The sequence below is a fragment of the Equus caballus genome, chromosome 26 (genome assembly GCF_041296265.1).
Source record: "Equus caballus isolate H_3958 breed thoroughbred chromosome 26, TB-T2T, whole genome shotgun sequence".
Lineage (NCBI taxonomy): Eukaryota > Metazoa > Chordata > Mammalia > Perissodactyla > Equidae > Equus > Equus caballus.
Genome location: NC_091709.1, coordinates 33,928,668 through 33,946,897, shown reverse-complemented (window position 1 = coordinate 33,946,897; position 18,230 = coordinate 33,928,668). Strand labels below are relative to the sequence as shown.

General features: G+C 37.7%; 1 protein-coding gene across 17 annotated transcripts in view; it reads left to right on the top strand.

Moving 5' to 3' along the window:
- Positions 1-466: 466 nt before the first annotated feature.
- Positions 467-18,230, top strand: part of GRIK1 (glutamate ionotropic receptor kainate type subunit 1) — a 357,358-nt gene continuing 339,594 nt past the window's right edge. For all 17 annotated transcript variants that reach the window (XR_011433072.1, XR_011433070.1, XR_011433071.1 and 14 more), the window contains exon 1: positions 467-606. Coding sequence is in view for 12 of the 17 variants with exons in the window: in XM_023629990.2 (XP_023485758.1) it covers positions 489-606 (118 nt within the window). In the remaining 5 variants the exon portion in view is untranslated. The remainder of the gene's footprint in view (positions 607-18,230) is intronic.

Below are 18,230 nucleotides of genomic sequence, written 5' to 3'. Positions count from 1 at the left end.
CTGCTGGAGCTCATCCTGCTTGCTCAGAGCCCCTGCACCAACTCACCCAGTACCTTCTCTCCTTCCTCCTCTGTCTTTTCCCCTCCTTCTCTTGCTGCCCCCTCCACCCACCCCCTACTTTCGCATCTGACCAGAGGACGAATGAGGGAGACGTTCCTGCAAATTGGGGCAGCAACTTTCCTCAGCTGGTCTCTTGGCTCCGGGAACAGGAGCGCGCTGATCCTCCGCGGTCTGCGGCCCATGGAGGAGGAGGAGGAGAAGCAATGATGGGCTAGCGGCAGAAGCGAGAAGCCCCGAGCAAGCCCAGCGTAGCGAGCCAGCTCCGCGTTCCCACGCCCATTGCCTTGATCTCTCTCCGTGGGGGAGCGCGCAGGGTGCAGACGCAGAGTATCCCAGCGAGGATGAGGCGGGGACCCGGACCGAGTGGGCTGCATCTCGCCGGCGTGCGGCAGCGGCTGGGTCTCGGCATGAATTAAGAAGCTAGGAAGATGGAGCGCCGCACACTCCTTGCCCAGCCCGGGCTCTGGACCAGGGACACCAGCTGGGCACTCCTCTATTTCCTCTGCTACATCCTCCCCCAGACTGCCCCGCAAGTACTCAGGATCGGTGAGTGAGCTCTGGGGGGCACACCAGGCTGCCAGCTCGGGGGAAGTGGTCTCTCCCCGCGGCCAGCGCGGGCGCAGCGGGTCCCGGCGAGGCAGCGCGCGCCGGCGCCGGGGCAGGATCCAGGGGTGGTGGAGGTCAGCGCGCACGGAGACTCCGGGAAAGGGGAAGCCGCGTCATTGCTTCCCTCCTGGCGTGTGCCGGGCTTCCCCGCGAGGTACGGTTGGCGGGTTTTTTAATCCGAGCTCCTGGAACGCGGGCAAGAATGCAGGGGTCCAGGCTCGCCCGGGCTGGTACCCTATTATGGGAGTGGAGTCGCGCGCGGCTGCAGCCAGTTGGTTTGGGCGCGGAGATGCGCTCTCCCGGGCGTCTCGGGGGGCGTCGGGCAGTCCAGATCCGTAACCCTGGCCCCTGGCAAACCCGGGGTCTGCGTACTCGCAGGCATACCCAGGTCTCAAGAGTAGAATTCGGGGACCACGGGGATTTCCCAGAACCTGCTAGCCCTGAGCCTCCAAGTTTTCATACCTAAGTTGGTCTCTTCCGCATGGAGTCTCCGAAGTCTGGAGGGTTCTAATAGAGTGAGGCAGAGTCCGGATCTGTTGTCTAGGTAAGGGTCAAGAAGTGGGGAGGACCGGTCCGTCAGTACCGTGAGCAGGCACCTCAGTTTCCCACTTCCTCCCCAATCTGCCCAGCCTGCCTGCCACTGAGCCTGATCCAGTCCTCAGTCAAGGTAACTCCCTGGGAGACTCTCTGGACTTCCCTCTCAGGGGGGATCAAAAGAGCCTGGAAGGCTAAATGTAGGAATCCTGGAGCAGCCTGAAAAGAGTAAAAGGCAAGGATAGTAGAAGGGGCGGGGGTGGGGTGGGGGGAGTTCCTAGTGGGTGGACTCATGTACCTAAATGTACAGCACCCACCGCCAAGACATGGTCTGTGGAGTTACTGAGCGACTTCTGGGCTGTTTTGGGGGTTGGAAAGGCTCTTTGCCTTCTTCAGTGTTCTCCCTTTCAAACTAAACCTATTTCTATCCCCTTCCCCTTAGTCTCAGTTTGTCCTCCTCCTTCCCTAACTACTGTGCTTCTTAGAGACAGAGTCAGAGAGAGCCACAGGTGAAGCTGTGACACCACACTGGTCTCCCAGCCTCTCCAGGAGGCCCCCACTTTAGGCAGCAAGAGTGGAGTCCTGAGCTCTGAGGGTTTTTAACTCCCACCCTTTCCAGGAACTGACAAAGTACAAGGAACAGCGCAGGGCACTCTCACAGTGATGCTCCTGAGAGGCTGGCATTTCCCACTAACTTTGCTAGTTCTGACCTGCAATGAGCAAACCTCTTTGCAAAGATTCAGAACCTAGTTCTTGTCACTGAACATGCTCATTGTTTTTGAAAAAAATAGAAGTTTACCACTTTGAAATCTATTTTCTCTAGGCATGTGGGATCTCATTTTCAAGGAGAAAAGATCCCGAATACTAACTTTTACTGCAGACATATTTTTTAGACTGTAGACAATGATAATTTGCATTTTATTGAATAATATATACTGTTCATTAAAAGAATTCTGAAGTATTCCTTTTACAAGAAAAAAAAACCACTAGTACCTAAAATATCTTTCACCTTAGATATGTTTTAACCTTAACATCCTGGTTTTTTTGGACGCAATCAACTCTACACACTCCAGTAACAAAATTCCCATGAACAATACAAAATAAGTGGTGAGTGTGTCTCACAATTTCCAATGCTTATTACCTTAATTGGTGTTTTGCTTATACCTTACACATTTTAAGAGACAAATCTAGACATACCAGAAGTGGTTATGCCAGCTAATAGCCCCCTTCCTTGTACAAGAAACTTAAGGTAGCATTTTCCTCTTCTGCATTTCCCTAATCTAAAGCAATTTCAGGAAGGAGGTGGAAAAAAAATGTTTTAAGACATATCTCTTCACAGATCTATTTATCCAAGCTCCAAGCAATCACATTCATTCTTTTAAAAGTAGTTTTCAACGTGAAAACAACCCAACATGATTCACTGACCTTAAAATATATGCTACAAGATAATGAGATTTCCTTTTTCTAAATAGGAGCCAAAACGCATAAAGGAAAATTGCATGGCCTGGTGTTATTTATGTGACATACAAATGTCTTATTCCTTCTGGCTCTGAGGGACCTGTGGTTGGCATGGGCACCACCCTATGTGTTCCTAAGGATCATGCTTACTTTTAAAGGGACATTTCAGCACCATGGAAACCAGCTTTAGCTCAGAGGAAACCTGCCTCTCTACAGTGAGTTTCTTATGTCAGTCAAGTCCGACACTGAATACAAAATATCAAAGGAGTTGGGGACTAAGCCAATGTCTGTGTGTGTACGTGTGTGGAAGGAAAGAGAAGAATTACAATGCATTCTTTTTCATCTCTTATCACTCCTTTCTCTTTCCAACAAACTATCAGCCATCCAACCAACCAACCAACCAACAAAAAGGGGCTCTTGATTATTAATTTGCATGTTTTCCAGTAACTTAAAATATCCTGAAGTAAAGTACAGCATAAATGCCAGGCACTTTGCACTGTGTTTACACAGAGAAGGCACTTGAATGCTTGAATGAATAAATTGCGGGTCTACTTTTCTTGCCAGAGTATCGGCTTAAACTTCAGCTATTGGGCCAAGTGAATCAAAAGTGTAAGATGTAAGATGGAATTCATGCATCTTAAATATTGGAGAGGCCTTTGACTATGCACACATGCATGGTTCTTGCACATGTTGTGAAAGCCTGTTGAAAAGTTTACAATCTTACAACACAGTTTAGAGACATGAAGGGGGTCCTCTAAGATGGAGGTTCCCTAAACATTACTCTGCATTCCAGAGGTTTCCTAGTAGCCTACATAGAAGAGAAATATGGCCAGCTGCTGGGAATTCTCTAAGGGATTCTGGAGTCATTCCTGCCTCTCTGTATACCCCAGTATATGTTAACAACCAGTTAAAGTCACTCACACATACACACGCGTGTGTGTGCACACACACACACAATTGAGCTTCACAGTCAGACATCCTCCTCACATGGCCAGCCAACCTCCACCTAAGACTGAAGGGTCTAGGTAACCTGAGTAGATGGTGGCCAACCACCATTAGTGGAAAAAAAGGAAAAATAATTCCATGTGCATATGCAATTTCCGGGACAGATGTATCATATTTCTAGGAATAATACTAATAAAGGGATATATTCACATAGTGTATTTTTATGCATCATCTCAACATACACAGTCATAGAGGTGATGGTAAAAGCATAAGCTTAAGAGTTAAGAGGTGGGCCGCCAAGCTTTCTAACACATGATTTGTTGTCAGAAAGCGCAAGTTTGGGTCCCACCTCCAAGACTTACTAGATATGTGCCTCAGTGAGAGTTATTCAGTCTCACCGGGCCTTTGATTTGCATCTGAAAAATTGAATTAAAACTGTTACAACCTCACAATGTCCTTGGTAATAGGACATAATAGATATGAAAGGGCTTTGGGCAGTACATGGATAAATTAGTCCCATTATAATTGTTTTGTTATTTTCACTTTTTAAAAAAATTATTGACATTTTCTTCCTGAACAGAGGCGTACTAATTGATTTAGTTTATTTTTATAAAACATTTAATATTTCTGAGCTCAAATCCCCTCATTTGTGAACTAGCAGTAATGATATCTGCCTTTCCTGTTTCACAAGGGAGGATCAAATAAACTAAATTTTGTAATTCACAAAAACCACCAAATAAATATACTATATTACTATTATGTAATTAAATATAGCATATAAACAGAAATATTATGGAAATTTATATGAATAGTGTCAAAAGTTAAATGACAATATAATTGTACAAATGCTTTCATTTCCTTAAGAGAGATCCAAACATATTTTATGTCAATCATCAGGTTGGCTGTAGCATCATTTTTTAATATATATACCTTAAGGATCCCCAAAATTCCAAGCAATGTTTACCACATATTTGTTCATATTTCTGCTTGGGTGTACAAAAACTCACAACTTTATTCTTTTGTCACTAAATTCTTTCATCATTTTAATATTTGTTCTTCACCCGACAAATATGTAAGTGGTTACTGCCCTACCTTGAGCCAGACACACTTCCAGGTGCAGAATGTACAACAGTGAACAGAATGGACAAGCACATCTGCCCCCTTACAGCTTATATTCTGTTGATTTACAATCTGTGTTACCACTGAAGTTTTTCACAGGCCTTCAATGCAGACGCTTTTTATTTTTTGATTCCAAATATTATTCATAAAGAGTTTTCAGTTAATCTTCTGGCATCAATTTGTTATATTAATGACATAGTCAACATGGAATAGGTTCAAGCCCCCAAATCCTTAGAGGAGAGAGTAGGTTCATGCTGCCAAACCTGAATCAGAAGCTGCTGCCTTTGTTTTGGAAGATCTGTTTGACCTAAGGAAGATTTACTCTGAAAGAGCATGTTGGTCCTAACATTAACTTGAGAACTCCAACTGGCCCTTGAAAAATCTGGGAGAGAACCTATCGGATAGGATGATGAAAAAAGAAGGTCTGGCTAACATTGACATATTTCTGCAAATAAGCAGATCTGTTGCCTTATTATTTTATCTGCGTAATGTGCCTTTCTCTTTAGTATTGATTTTACAGGCATAAAGTTTAGACTACGTAGACCTGACCTGTACAGCTTCCTTTCCTATGTGATTTGTGATCTCCAGTTTTCATTGAGAAGACATGGCTTTGCCTAAGTTCAAGTGTTAGTAGAAATGCTGGAACTTGAAGCTAGCTATTCCGATCTCAAGTTTCAAGCTTTTTGCATTTAATTATGCTGTATTGTGTGTGACTTGTGTATACAGTTCTATGAGTATTTAAACAAAGCTGAAATCAAATGTAAGAGAAATGATGTGTTGCTCTTAGTTACTCAGGGATAACTACATAAATTAAAGTTACTGTGATTTATATTTGAATGTATTTCAGATAACTATCAAAGAGGAAAGTTGGTATTATCATTGGACTTTCCAGAATTTCTCTTTAAGAAGAGTTTAAGGAAGGTGATCCAGTTGGAGGGGAAGCTTTGCTACCTAACGCCTAGGAAACACAGTTTTTAATTAGATTGTGGACTTAATAGGAATGGTTTTAAGGGAGGGTTGATGGAGATGGTAGTGTTGGTGGAGAATTCCCATAGCCTCTCAATCCTTTTTTGTTGATTCACTAATAACTATTCGTATAATATAGAAAATATCATCTATATCCTAAAATTTTCCAGAAGTTATTTCGACTAGAAGAAAGAATGATGGAGAATTCCAGTAGAAAGGGATTTACGTTTCTAACTGCCTTTTTCTAATTGACTGACCTTGAGAGAATTACTAATTGTGTGTGTGTGTGTTTTGTTAGCTATAGAAGAAGAAATGATAACAAACTCACAGGTTTGTTGCAAAGACGATATGTGATATTCACATGCAAAATGCATGGCATATGGGAGAGTTGATGAAAATACTTCCCTCTATTTCTCTGTGTTGACAAACAGAGTAGAAGTTTTGTGCTCTAGAATAGCTTGTCTGATCAAGTAAGTGTTGGGACATATTCTCCCTTAGAGATTCACGAGGCAGGCTCTTCATAATTCTGCACAAAGAAACCTGTTCCTTTTGTTTAATCCAGCATCTTCCACATTTTAATTATCAGAGGACTCTCACTTGAATCACAACCATTAATGTCCCACTGAACTCATGGTCCTCGGAATATATTAGAGGAAACACTGGTCATAAAACTACTGAAATTTCAATATACACATCAAAACTCACATGGCCACACATCCTACTGCTTCTTCAGTCTAACCCAATTCTGCCCACTCCCTACTTCAGAACTTTTGCATAAAGCCTTAAGAATAGATTTAAATGTTTAGATACTTATTGTGCTCTGTTATGTACAAAACATTTTTAAAACCCCCTTACCTATTCTGAAGCTATATCATTTTTATTAGCTTAAATTGTGATATGGGACCATTTCCCTGATTTCTTTTTCCACTAGAATTACTTTTTAACATTGTTTTAAATGGAAAGATTATATTGGAATTATATTTTCCAGGAATATAATTTGTAGTAAGTTAAAGGTCTATCTATATTTAAAGTTCAACCTACTTATTTGTTTTTGAATACGTCTGATTTTTTCAATGATAAAATTTCACAGAGTAATAGAAACATTGAAGTTAAAAGGAATGTATACCAGCTACATGAACTTCATGAATTTCTTGTTTTGGTCGACTACTGAGATCAAGCTGTCATATCAAATTGGAAAAACCTACAATCTTATTACATCAGCACTATAATATTAGAAATAATAAGTCTCTTGGAAAAATGGTTTATCCTAGAGGGAAAAACAAATAACAAGTAAAGAGATAAAAATATTTGATTTTGTATATATGTTATTAGTGAACTACTGAAAAAATAAAAACCTTTAGAATAAGTTTCCCAAGTCACTTGGACAACATTTCACTCCTTTTTTGTGCTTTTTGAAAATTTTAAGGGTTTTTTTTAAGCGTGTAATTTTGTATAATGCTATGCTAAACATATTTATTAAACACAAGGTAAGATTAGTTACAAAGTGCAATTAAGAAGAAATGACATTGACTAAATGAAGAGTAAACTCCTATTGACCACAAATCAATTTCACAGAAACACCATACAACAGTAAAAACACTTTCTTTTAACTCCCTAAATTCTTTAATATATTATTTGGTGCATTAGTTGACTAAATACTTTTGAGGGATTGTCCCATCTTACATCTTTTGATGAATTACTAATTTACTAATATCCTGACTAGAAAAGCAAAACACAAAATAAAACAACATACAAAAGTCCATCAACACTCTTTAAAATTTCTACTGCATAATGTTTCAAAAGCAGCTCAACAATGCAGACTTTTAAATTAAAATCATGTATGTATGTTTTTATTTGATACAAATCCAATGATTAATTGTCATCAGTTATCAATTTGGAGACTAGCACTTCATTACTACAACTAGTTTCCTTTAAAAATGCAAAAAGGAATGTATTAAAATGCATTATTTATTACACTGAGCAAGTCCAAATTATAGACTATGTTAAGGCAAAACATCTGTTTTATTTGATTGATTAAAGCTCAACCCATAAATGGGTTAGTACACACATACATAAATTTCCTGGCTCTGTCAGCTGAAGGGGCCTAGAAACAATGACACGTTAGTAGCAATGAGCACACCTGGCACTTAGGCACCATTGGAAAAATGGACAATTCGAGGACTGAAGAAGGAAATATACCAGATGACCCGGGAACATCTTGGAGTGACAAAAAAGTAAGAAAGTGCTCAAAAAAATTCCAACGATAGGAATATGTTAAAGGGACACAGAAGCCAAGTACTGGGTTCCCAATGGCCAAAGCCAGAATAATTTGAGTAATAAAATTTTAAAAAGTAGTACTGGATTATAAGCTAAAGTATAAAACAAATACCCACAACTCCACACTGATATGGATAAGTGATCAAATAAATAAATAAAAGGGAGAGAAGAGACAAATCTCCCAAGCAGAAGGACCAGGTGTCAACCTCAGCATCACCAGTGATAAATCATATCGATAGTATTTACCTCTGATGTGATGGGATGTAAATGGCACTTTACCTATGTGGTTTTCCTCCTCCAAATCCAGACCCCACTCTAGTCACAAGAAAAATATCAGACAAATGCCAATAGTCAGGCATTCTACAAAATACCTGGCCAGTAGTGGCCAACACTGTTAAAGTCACAAAAAGCAAGGAGAGTCTGGGAAACTGTCACAGCAAAGAAGAGCCTAAGGAGACATGATGAATAAATGTAATGTGTCCTGAATGGGATCCTGGAACAGAAAAAGGGCATTAGGTTAAAACTAAGAATATTGGAATAAGGATGGATATTACTTAATAATAGTGTATCAATATTGGTTTATTAATTTTAACAAATGCACCATATTCAAATAAAAGTGTTAATAACAAGGGAAATTGGATGTGGAGGATATGAGAACTCTCTGTACTAATTTCCTAACTTTTATGTAAGTTTAAAACTCTTCTAAAAAGAAGAAATAAAGTCTATTAAAAACCACAAAACTCAAGCCATATCAAGGTTTCTTCTGCTTTTACTGTTCCCACTTACTTTGCAGTACGTAAAGATCTGCAACTAATTGTATCAAGGGAAATAGAAAAACTATTGTCAATGCTATACAATATGTTGCATAAAGAGTTTTCTAAGAGTATCATTAAAATAAAGACAAGAGCGTATAATGTTAGAAAAATCATTAAAGAAATAAACTATATAAAAATTGCTATTGATAAAATGTGATGATTGTATGTTTTTTTTTAATTCTGTAATGAGTTTGTAGAAAATCAGACATTAGCTGTTTCTATCCATTAGTATCTAGGTTTTCAACTATTATGCGCTTTTTGTACTCAAACATAATTTAACTTTGAATATTGATTCAAGCATTGTAACATACTCTGTTAGAGGGAGTAAGTGCTGATGTCTTTGAATGAATACTCATAGCTAACTGTATGGATTCCTTTTCTTAGAAAAATTGTCTAAATATGGCTTTAAAAAGTCAATACTTAATTCACAAAGCCAATAAGGTGTTTCATAATTCAAATTGGGGAAACGATGGAGAAAATCAAGCGTTTTTTTTTTTTTTATATGAGGACCCAGTTACAACTTTTAATGGTTTTCTTGTCTTTTGTTTTTAATTTTAAACTTCTAAAATGCTGGACTACACACTTTGGCAATCCATAAACATAAGTTGCATTCTGACGATCTTCCTAGGTTTATATTGTATAAGATGTTATTGTACTTCAACTCCTAAAAATAGATTAGTCAGATAAAGCCACCTTTCAAGTCTAAAGGCAACATTTGCCTTTTCAGTTCTGAGTGGTGTGTGTTTCTTTTGTCCTCAGGATATATTTGAACACTCAAGCTGTATCTATACACGTCCACTGAATTGACAGGAGTCGTCATAAATGATTGTGAATGATCTAAATGTTCAACAGGAGAGGATGGTTAGAAAAGAATAGTTAGAAAAGATGGTTAGAAAAGACTCAAGAAAGAAGGATCTATTAAATATAATCCTTGTGATGAAATTCATGTGTTAAGTTGGAGAATGCTTAGAAAATAGTATAGACAATAGTAAATGATTTTACGTACTTTGGAATGGGTATGTATACTATTCTTCCTTACTTACAGATAAGAACTAAAGGAAAATGAATGTGGAAAGGAGAAGCCCATTTGTTTTGTTAAGATGGTGAAATTATGGCTGAAGTCTCTCATTTGGATTCCTGTTAACGTTCTTTGCCTAATTTAAAAGTGGTTGGTTAAAGTTACCATTCTATAGTTTCTTGATAATTCCAGCAGTCATTTGCATGCAGTTTGGCATAGTGAAAAGTGCACTAAAATAAGAATAATTTCAGCTCTGGTGGTTCTTAGCTTGGCCGTGTCACATAATCTTTTACTAAATCTGTTTTCTTGTCTGTCAGTGGGGAGCTGGTGGTGAACAGGTGCACAGCTAATCCCTTCCAGATATGCAAGTCCCTCTATAGTGTTGGCTCTGCTTTGCTGTCATTGGTTTGAACTGAGATGCTACAGGAAGGCGTGCAACTCCATTATACTTAGCATTTATAGCCACAGCATCATGGGTGTGGAAATGGAATTTCATTCATTTCCCTGTAATTAAACTTAACTAGGCATACAAACCCTTACTTCCATGGGGGCCACAACAAGGTCCTCATTTTTAATTAAAATGTATATATTTCAGAATCTCTTTTCTTCCTTCTCCCTACAATGATCAAAGACACCTTCCTTTAAGGGAGAGGCATTTGCTGATATTCTCCATATCTTGGCATAGCTTGTCCTGTCTGGTCCTGGGTTTTGCCCTCATCCCTCACTGGGGAGCCCACCTTGGCTCACTCTGGGGCAGCTGATCCTTTGAGACTCAGCACATTCTCCATCTGGTCTCTCAAGTAGGATGTTTACCCAGCACCTCATCAAGACAGAACCCATGATCCAGACAATAGTAACCAGCATCAGGTTACCTTCAAGCCCTGGCTGTTATCCCAGGCCCTCTCTCGTTCCAGCATGCAATGCCTCCATCTTGATTCTCTTCATCCACCTTGAGTGGAAAACTGTCCACTGTGGTGCAGTCCACTCCCAGTGTACCCAACTGCATGTGGGCACAGGCCCTCCCCAAATCTGAGGGGTTCTCTTGACCTCCTCCCTCAATACTGCGTTTCCAAACTGCAAGAAGGAGAAATGGGGAGCTGGATTCTTACAGCATCACATGTTTATCTGAACTCTGAGGTTCAGGCTATAAACACTATGGTGGTACTTAAAGCAAAGCTTTTAAGATTAAGGCAAGAACAACAGAAGCAACAATAAAAGCAAACTTTTTAAATTTCAGTTTTTTGGCTTTTACAACAGAAAGCATAGGTATTTAAGACTAGCATCTCAATGTTTCTCTCTCTCTATATATATAAAATTGTTATATATTATATCATAATTATATTATATTTATTGTGTATAGATATTATTACATACATTAGACACATTAAAATGTATAATACTACATTATAATATAGCAGAAGATACATACATTCATATGTGAAAACGTACATATATATATTAAAGTGCCAATTTATGTGTTTCTCTGTGCTTTATTTATTCTACCTGGGGAAAAGTCCCATATAAAGCTATCATTGCATTTCACATAAGTAGGAAAGGTCATTGTGGATAAACACCCTCTCTGTGAATAATGGTGGTGGGAGGTCAAGAGAAAGATAGAGAGGAGAGACACAGGGACCACACAGACACGACAACATGTTATATCTCCAAAATGTTCTCAAGCTACAAGTGCTGTGAAATCTATTCTGTGGCCTATGAGAACATCCCTGTTGGTCAGATGGAACAGTAGGGCACAGTTGCCATCAACTAGGGCCCAATTAATGTAAGAGGATTGATAATGTTTTGCTACATCTGTGAAGCATTTGTCGGAAAATAGTCAAACCATGAAATAAACATCTTAAGGAAAAATAATAGTTTAATAGAGAATACAACAAAACTGTTATAAATAATCATTCATTATTGGCTTAATATATGCAGCCTACTCTTCTAGAAATTATAGCTAAATGGTAAAGAGATAAAAAATCAGACCCAGAAGTCCCTCTGAACAAGCTATAGAAAGCATATAAATAGGAAAATATAACAGTATTTTATATAATACTTGTGCATATAAAATATCATATAAATAAATTGAAAATAATAGTGCTTAAGACCAGATGGGGCTTTCAAAGATCTTAACATTCAACTTTCTCATTTGATAGATGAGAAACTTGAGGGTGCAGAAACTAAACTGATAGAAATACTCGGTAGCCAAGCCACAACTCTAAACTTCCATCTCAGTGTTATTTTCTTTCGACTTTGTTCTTCTCATATAACTCACTTGAAAGTAGTGAAAAATCCATATTTGAATGAAATAGAAGTAGTAATCAACCAATAAAATACATGAAAGTTCCAGACAGCAAGACAACAAAGAATACAAAACTAAACAGTGTGGTTTCTTTAAATCTGGATGCTCTTTGGAGAGAAGTTAAGTTTTAAGGTGTGTCTTAAAGGAGCGAGTGGGACGTGGGAAATGGGAGTGAGGCACAGCTGAGGCGGTGACGATTGCTGAGAGATTAAAATCCGGGGAAATTCTGGCATCTAGGGAAAATATCAATAGATAAATCTTAACGAAAATGTGTTAAACTGTATCTATTTTTAGATTTTTTTGAACTTTCTATTATCTAGACATTTCTGGTCAGCTTGTCTTACAGTGGCTTAGGTGTGAGAAATGTCTTCATATCTAAAAGGGCTCTTAGAAAAAATTGAAAATAGCAATTACAAATGAGTGAGATATAGCATAACTGTTTAGAATAGTGTGCATTAACATTATATCTCTTTATTACCCTAGTTTAATTGGAACGATTCAAGTGACAGTCTTCAGTTAGGCTAAATGCATGTGCATACAAGGGAAGAAGCTAAGGAATAACATGTACCACTCACTTTTTGAGAATGTCGTAAAAAATCAGAAAGGCAGTCCACAGTAGAACTTTGAGATTCATCCTCCCACCTCTACAACAGATACAGGAAAAGGAGGATGGATGAATGATCAATGTGATGCTTATATAAAAACAAACCAGTAAACAATTTCTAGAGAGCATACTAAAATAAGTTTGCTGTGCTATTCCTGAAGTCTCTTCCTGCCTATCGTTTCCCACCAAGTAATCTTTCAAACTGACTTCTGGATTTCGAGAGTAAAATTTGACCTTTCCTTCTTCCTTCTGAGGTTGAAGTTTTAATTTATGTTTTCACACACTCTCCATCATTTGCTTGTTCATTTATTCATTCTTATATTTATAGCTTGTCTTATTATAAAAATATTCCAAAGGCGTATAGAAATACACATATTATAATCTGATACAAATACAATAATGAAAATGGAGGTAAAGGTGAAGTAATATAAAGACAGGAGTGCTGTCCTTGAAAAGATGCCAAAAGTGGACCAATTTTATCTGATCTTTCTAGCAACCGAAATAAGAAGGGAAACAGGACAAATCCCAAAGTTCAGAGAGTCTAGCTGCTTAGACGAATTACAGGTTTTTCAGGTTAAAAGACATGAAAGAAATTCATCCTGTGATCTTGTCAAAGGGAAATGACGTGATATTGTAGATAACATCCCTATAATAAAATAAGTAGTCTGTCTATACATTTTTTTCTTGTAAAGTGCTCGATATAACTCCATGATGAGACACCAAATAACAATAAAAACAATTCTGCAAAACATCCTGGTATGGAACTCTCAAGTCATTTAGTTTGAGTCAAGACTAAAATTTATAGTATCAAGGAAATGGATAAACTGCAAATCACTTCACAATTGTTCATCGTTCTTGCTCCTTGAGTCCAAGCTTTATTGGAAGGTAAGCAGTAGAAAGTTAAAGGGGTAGAGGATTTGATGAAGCATGCATTTCTCGTTAAAGGCAGATCACAAACATCAGAAGGGAGGGATGAAGCCCTATGAAATTAAGAAACCCAAACAAGGTACCTCCTTGAATAGAAGACCACCTCACCTCTGTGGGATGAGACACCTGGAACCAGGGCCAAAGTTTTTCTTAGAAAATCCTTCTGAGTTCATCCCATTGAATGCATAAATGGGTGATATGCATTTGTCTACATTGGAGAACAAGGCTGCAAATATTGTTGAATATTTACCAGAGCCATTAGAAGGAAAAAGTCAGAGAGAAAGGGAAAAAATAAAGCCTTTGAGAAATTAAGTTTAAATAATGTGTCTTTGAGGTAAATTCTAAGATAGATAAGTTGTGGAGTGTACACACAGTGACCCCCTATAGGGTCAGCTATAAGCAAATAATATATTCAGTATAGTCTGCCCCCATGATGATTTGGATTTCAGAGCAATTGATCTTAAGCCCTCTTTCTTAAGTGAACGTAGAATAAAATGCATCGTTTCATTGACTGTGTATATATATATGCTAACTGTTCAGAAAATAATTTGCTACTTTTTGTACTATCTTATTTTCCTTGGATTTTGTATTTTATATTTGTTTTACTGTGCTATTGGTTATTTTCATTTTTAATTAGAATCTTCTTTGCATATCCTGGTCAATAATAAAGCTTACGTCTTTCTTTTCCTTTCTGAACCTTTCAGATACTCCTCTGTAATCCCAATTATCTTTCCCTAGAAAAGCATATTTAATTGATCAGGACTATTGATTTAGAGGGTGAGGGGAACACTTACAAATTTTGTTTTTCAATCTGTGTCCTGAAAGTCGAATTTGTCCCAATTTCTTTGGAGTCCATAGTGTAGAATACTACAATGGGTTTCAGATTTAAAAACAAGCAAAAGAACCCCCTGAAACATTGTATGTTTTGGTTTCAGGTTTTGATCTTTCTCTGTGGATCCTGAAAAACAACTTTAAATTTTGTAGAATTTCTTGCCTTTTTTCTGGGAGAAAGGAAACACTCATTAAAGCTTCATGATATATTTCATTTCCAAACCCATACCTCTATACTTTGAGCTGAAAAATAATTTGATGAAGTTAAAGATTCCTGTCACAAAGGTAAAAAGACAAGGTAAACTACAAATTGAGTTAATGATAGTCTCCTTCTATTTCATGTTTATCATCGCAAATTATTTTTCCAATCGTTGTCTAGTTTACTCTCTTTCCAAACATTAATGTGAATGCAATGCATAAGAAATTATGCTGAAGTAGAACTTCCCCATTATAGCTGCCTAAGCACTATAAAGTAATATGCAGGAGAGAGGAGGAAAAAAAAAGTCTTCAGGGCCTTTGAAAGAGGGAAAATGTCACATTGTAAATCAATTCATGACCATCCAAATCAGCATTATATTTCATAAATCTATAGAGAGCATAAGTCACAGTCAAAAGCAATTGTCATAAAATCCCTTGTGGGAAGACCCATGTACACACACATATAAACACATCCACTGGGCCCAGAATCATGGAAATCAGGAGTGCAGAAGTCCATTTAGGCCATCAAAAGTGATTGCTTTCTGCCTAGTGTAGATTTGGGAAAACCATTTTATGTCCTGCAATCTGGTCTTATGTACCAAACACTAATATTTAAGATTCTTGTTAAAAAAATCCACAATCCTCTCTCTATATTATCCCAAAAGGCTGCTCAAAAAAGTGATTTGTTTAGGGCCGTGCAAATGCAGGATCCAGTAATTGGAATTAAGTTGAAAAAGAATGAGGAATACAGCATCAGAGGTAATGGGTTTGCACCTTAGTTGTCTTTAAACGAAGAGCTATTTCTATTCATTTCTTTAAAGGATATTTAAGTAAATGTAATTTTTAACATGTAGGCATGAAGAAAATTGGTTAAAAGGGAAAGAAAATGAAAATGAGTGTATTTGGGTTGCTTCTAATGCATATTGTGGATTTTTTCTCTGGGATTGTTTTTCCTGAGATTTGTAGTATGCATGCAACATTGTTAATTTTCATGTCTGTATAGTGAAAAACTAAGTGTGTATTAAATGATTTAAGGATATGAAGAACAATAGAAAGACATGCATTTGTAAGGTAATTGTGGAATCAGGTTTATTCAATCCACAGAAATTATTTTCTTCACAATGTTTGGCATTTGTTGAAGAAATAAACATATAGAAAACATTTCCAAAAATAAAACACATTAGCGGTTTTTTTGATTCACCTTAAAATTCAGATATTATTCTTTTGGACACAGATAATATGGTACACATGTTTACATACTATATATTCATTATTACTTTAAAGTAGAAAGTAGTTATTCCTGAGCCAGCCCCGGTAGCCTGGTGGTTAAGTTCAGTGCACTCCACTTCAGCTGCCCAGGTTTGGTTCATGGGCATAGACCTACACTGATCTGTTAGCAGCCATTCTGTACTGGCTGCCCACATAATAAAAAATGGAGGAAGACTGGCACAGATGTTAGCTCAGGGTGAATCTTCCTGAGCAAAAATAAAATGTTCAGTGCAGTCCAATTGGGCGTCCCAGGTTTGGTTCCAGGTGTGGAACCACACCACTTGTCTGTCAGTAGCCATGTTGTGGCAGTGGCTCACATAGAAGAACCAGAATAACTCACAACTATACACAACTACATACTGGGGCTTTGGGAGGGATGGGAGAAGAAAAAAGAAAGAAGATTGGCAACAGATGTTAGCTTACAGCAAAGCTTACCCTGCAAAAAAAATTTTTTTAAAAAGAAAAAGAAAGTAGTTATTCCTAATATAACCATTTTGTTGATGTGGAAATTGAGGCCAGATTTCATGCACAAAATCAAGTCAATGGAGAATGGTCTTATATTTAACTCGGCAAGGGAAAATTCACTTTGTGAATACATGATCCAATTTAATTCCCGGCATAGTCTATATTTGTATAATTGCCAACCCTTCCTTCACCTACTTTTATGTACAGAACAGTAGTATCACCCACCAGGACTGTTTTAGTGTGTCATCAGAAGAAAAGGTAAATCCCCTTACCTTCGAAATCAATCCTAGTTTACGTTAGGGTAATAATCATCCAGTACCCAAAGGAATACAAGAACCGTGTTGTAAGTAGTAGTTTTTAAATTAAACTTCTCAATTTACTATAACTGGATTTCCTTTAGAACTTTGCCTAATTCCATTTTTCAGGATTTCAGTGTACAATTAACTTGCATAGCTGTATTAAAGTGAGTTTGTGTGCTGAGAAATAAAACCAAATTCCAAAGTCTTAATTAAAAGTGTAGGAAACCTGAGAGAAATTTTAGATATTAGTCATCTGACCTATGCTAGCCTATTATTTTTTGATTTATTTGATTTATAAAGACTTAATTTTTATTTGAAAACCCCTAGGGAATGATTACAGTTTAAGATATTTTTGAAGCTATAAAACAAAACCATTATGAATGGCAGCAATTCAAATTAATAATGCTCTTAGCAGGCCATGCAATGAAAACTAACATGCCAAAGCATTTCTTTTTATTGTGAAGTATATTGGAAAAACTTGGTGCTAGCATTTCAATAGCACTTTCCATTACACATATGTATTTATTTGAGTCTGTCAGGTTTTTCCTCTAGAGCAGTGATATTCAACCGGGAACAATTTTTGTCCTCCAGGGGACATTTCTCAATGTCTGGAGACATTTGTTTTGTTTCAACTTGGAGATGGTGGAGTTGTTACTGGCATCTAGTGGGTAGAGGTCAAAAGTGTTGCTAAACATCCTACAATGCACAGGATAGCTCCCTACAACAAAAACTACGCAGCCCAGAGTATCAACAGTACTGAGAATGAGCAGTTCTAAAACAGAGATTATGAACACAAAGCTTGTATAGGTGTAGTGTAGAAGCTTTGGAAATCTTGCTCCAAAAAAATAAATAACATATAACAGTCACTCACATATTTTCAGGAGGTATGGACAGAGGCAACATGCCATGGTAATATTTTGTCGTGAATCAGGGATACAGCTTTTGATAATGCTTCCCTTGCCCAGCATCTATGGTACCTCTTCTGAGAACATGTCCATCTGAAACACAAGCAGACACTGCAGTAAGTTACCAAATTGTGCATAAGAATGCCGTTTACTCAGTGACTCCATTGCAGGCCACTGTGTATACACATTAATGACCACAGTAGATAGTCTGTCTTCATGGAGCGTACAGCGTAGGAAAGGCATATGAGCATAAATTAAATGATCACACAAATAATTGTACACTGTGAAAAATATTATGGATGAGAGGGTCATAGTGTTATGAGCTCATTATTGGAAGAAACTGACAGGGTTAAAGAAGGTCCAGGAAACTTTCCCAAAGTAGAAAATTATTGAGTTTAGATCTGTTGAAGTACAAACTGACTTGGAAAAAAAGGAAGAGGATTCTAAGTAGGAGAACATATATGGATGTCTGAAGTTGGAAAAGAGGATGTCTTCATCGACAATTTAGCTCTTTTACCAATACTTTTTGTTTGGCTGTGTTTGTGTGCATTTGTGTGCAATAATCCTTTTCCGGTAACACTTTCTAGGTAATGGGAAAAATAAAGCTATGTCTTAGGTTAAAATTGCAATGC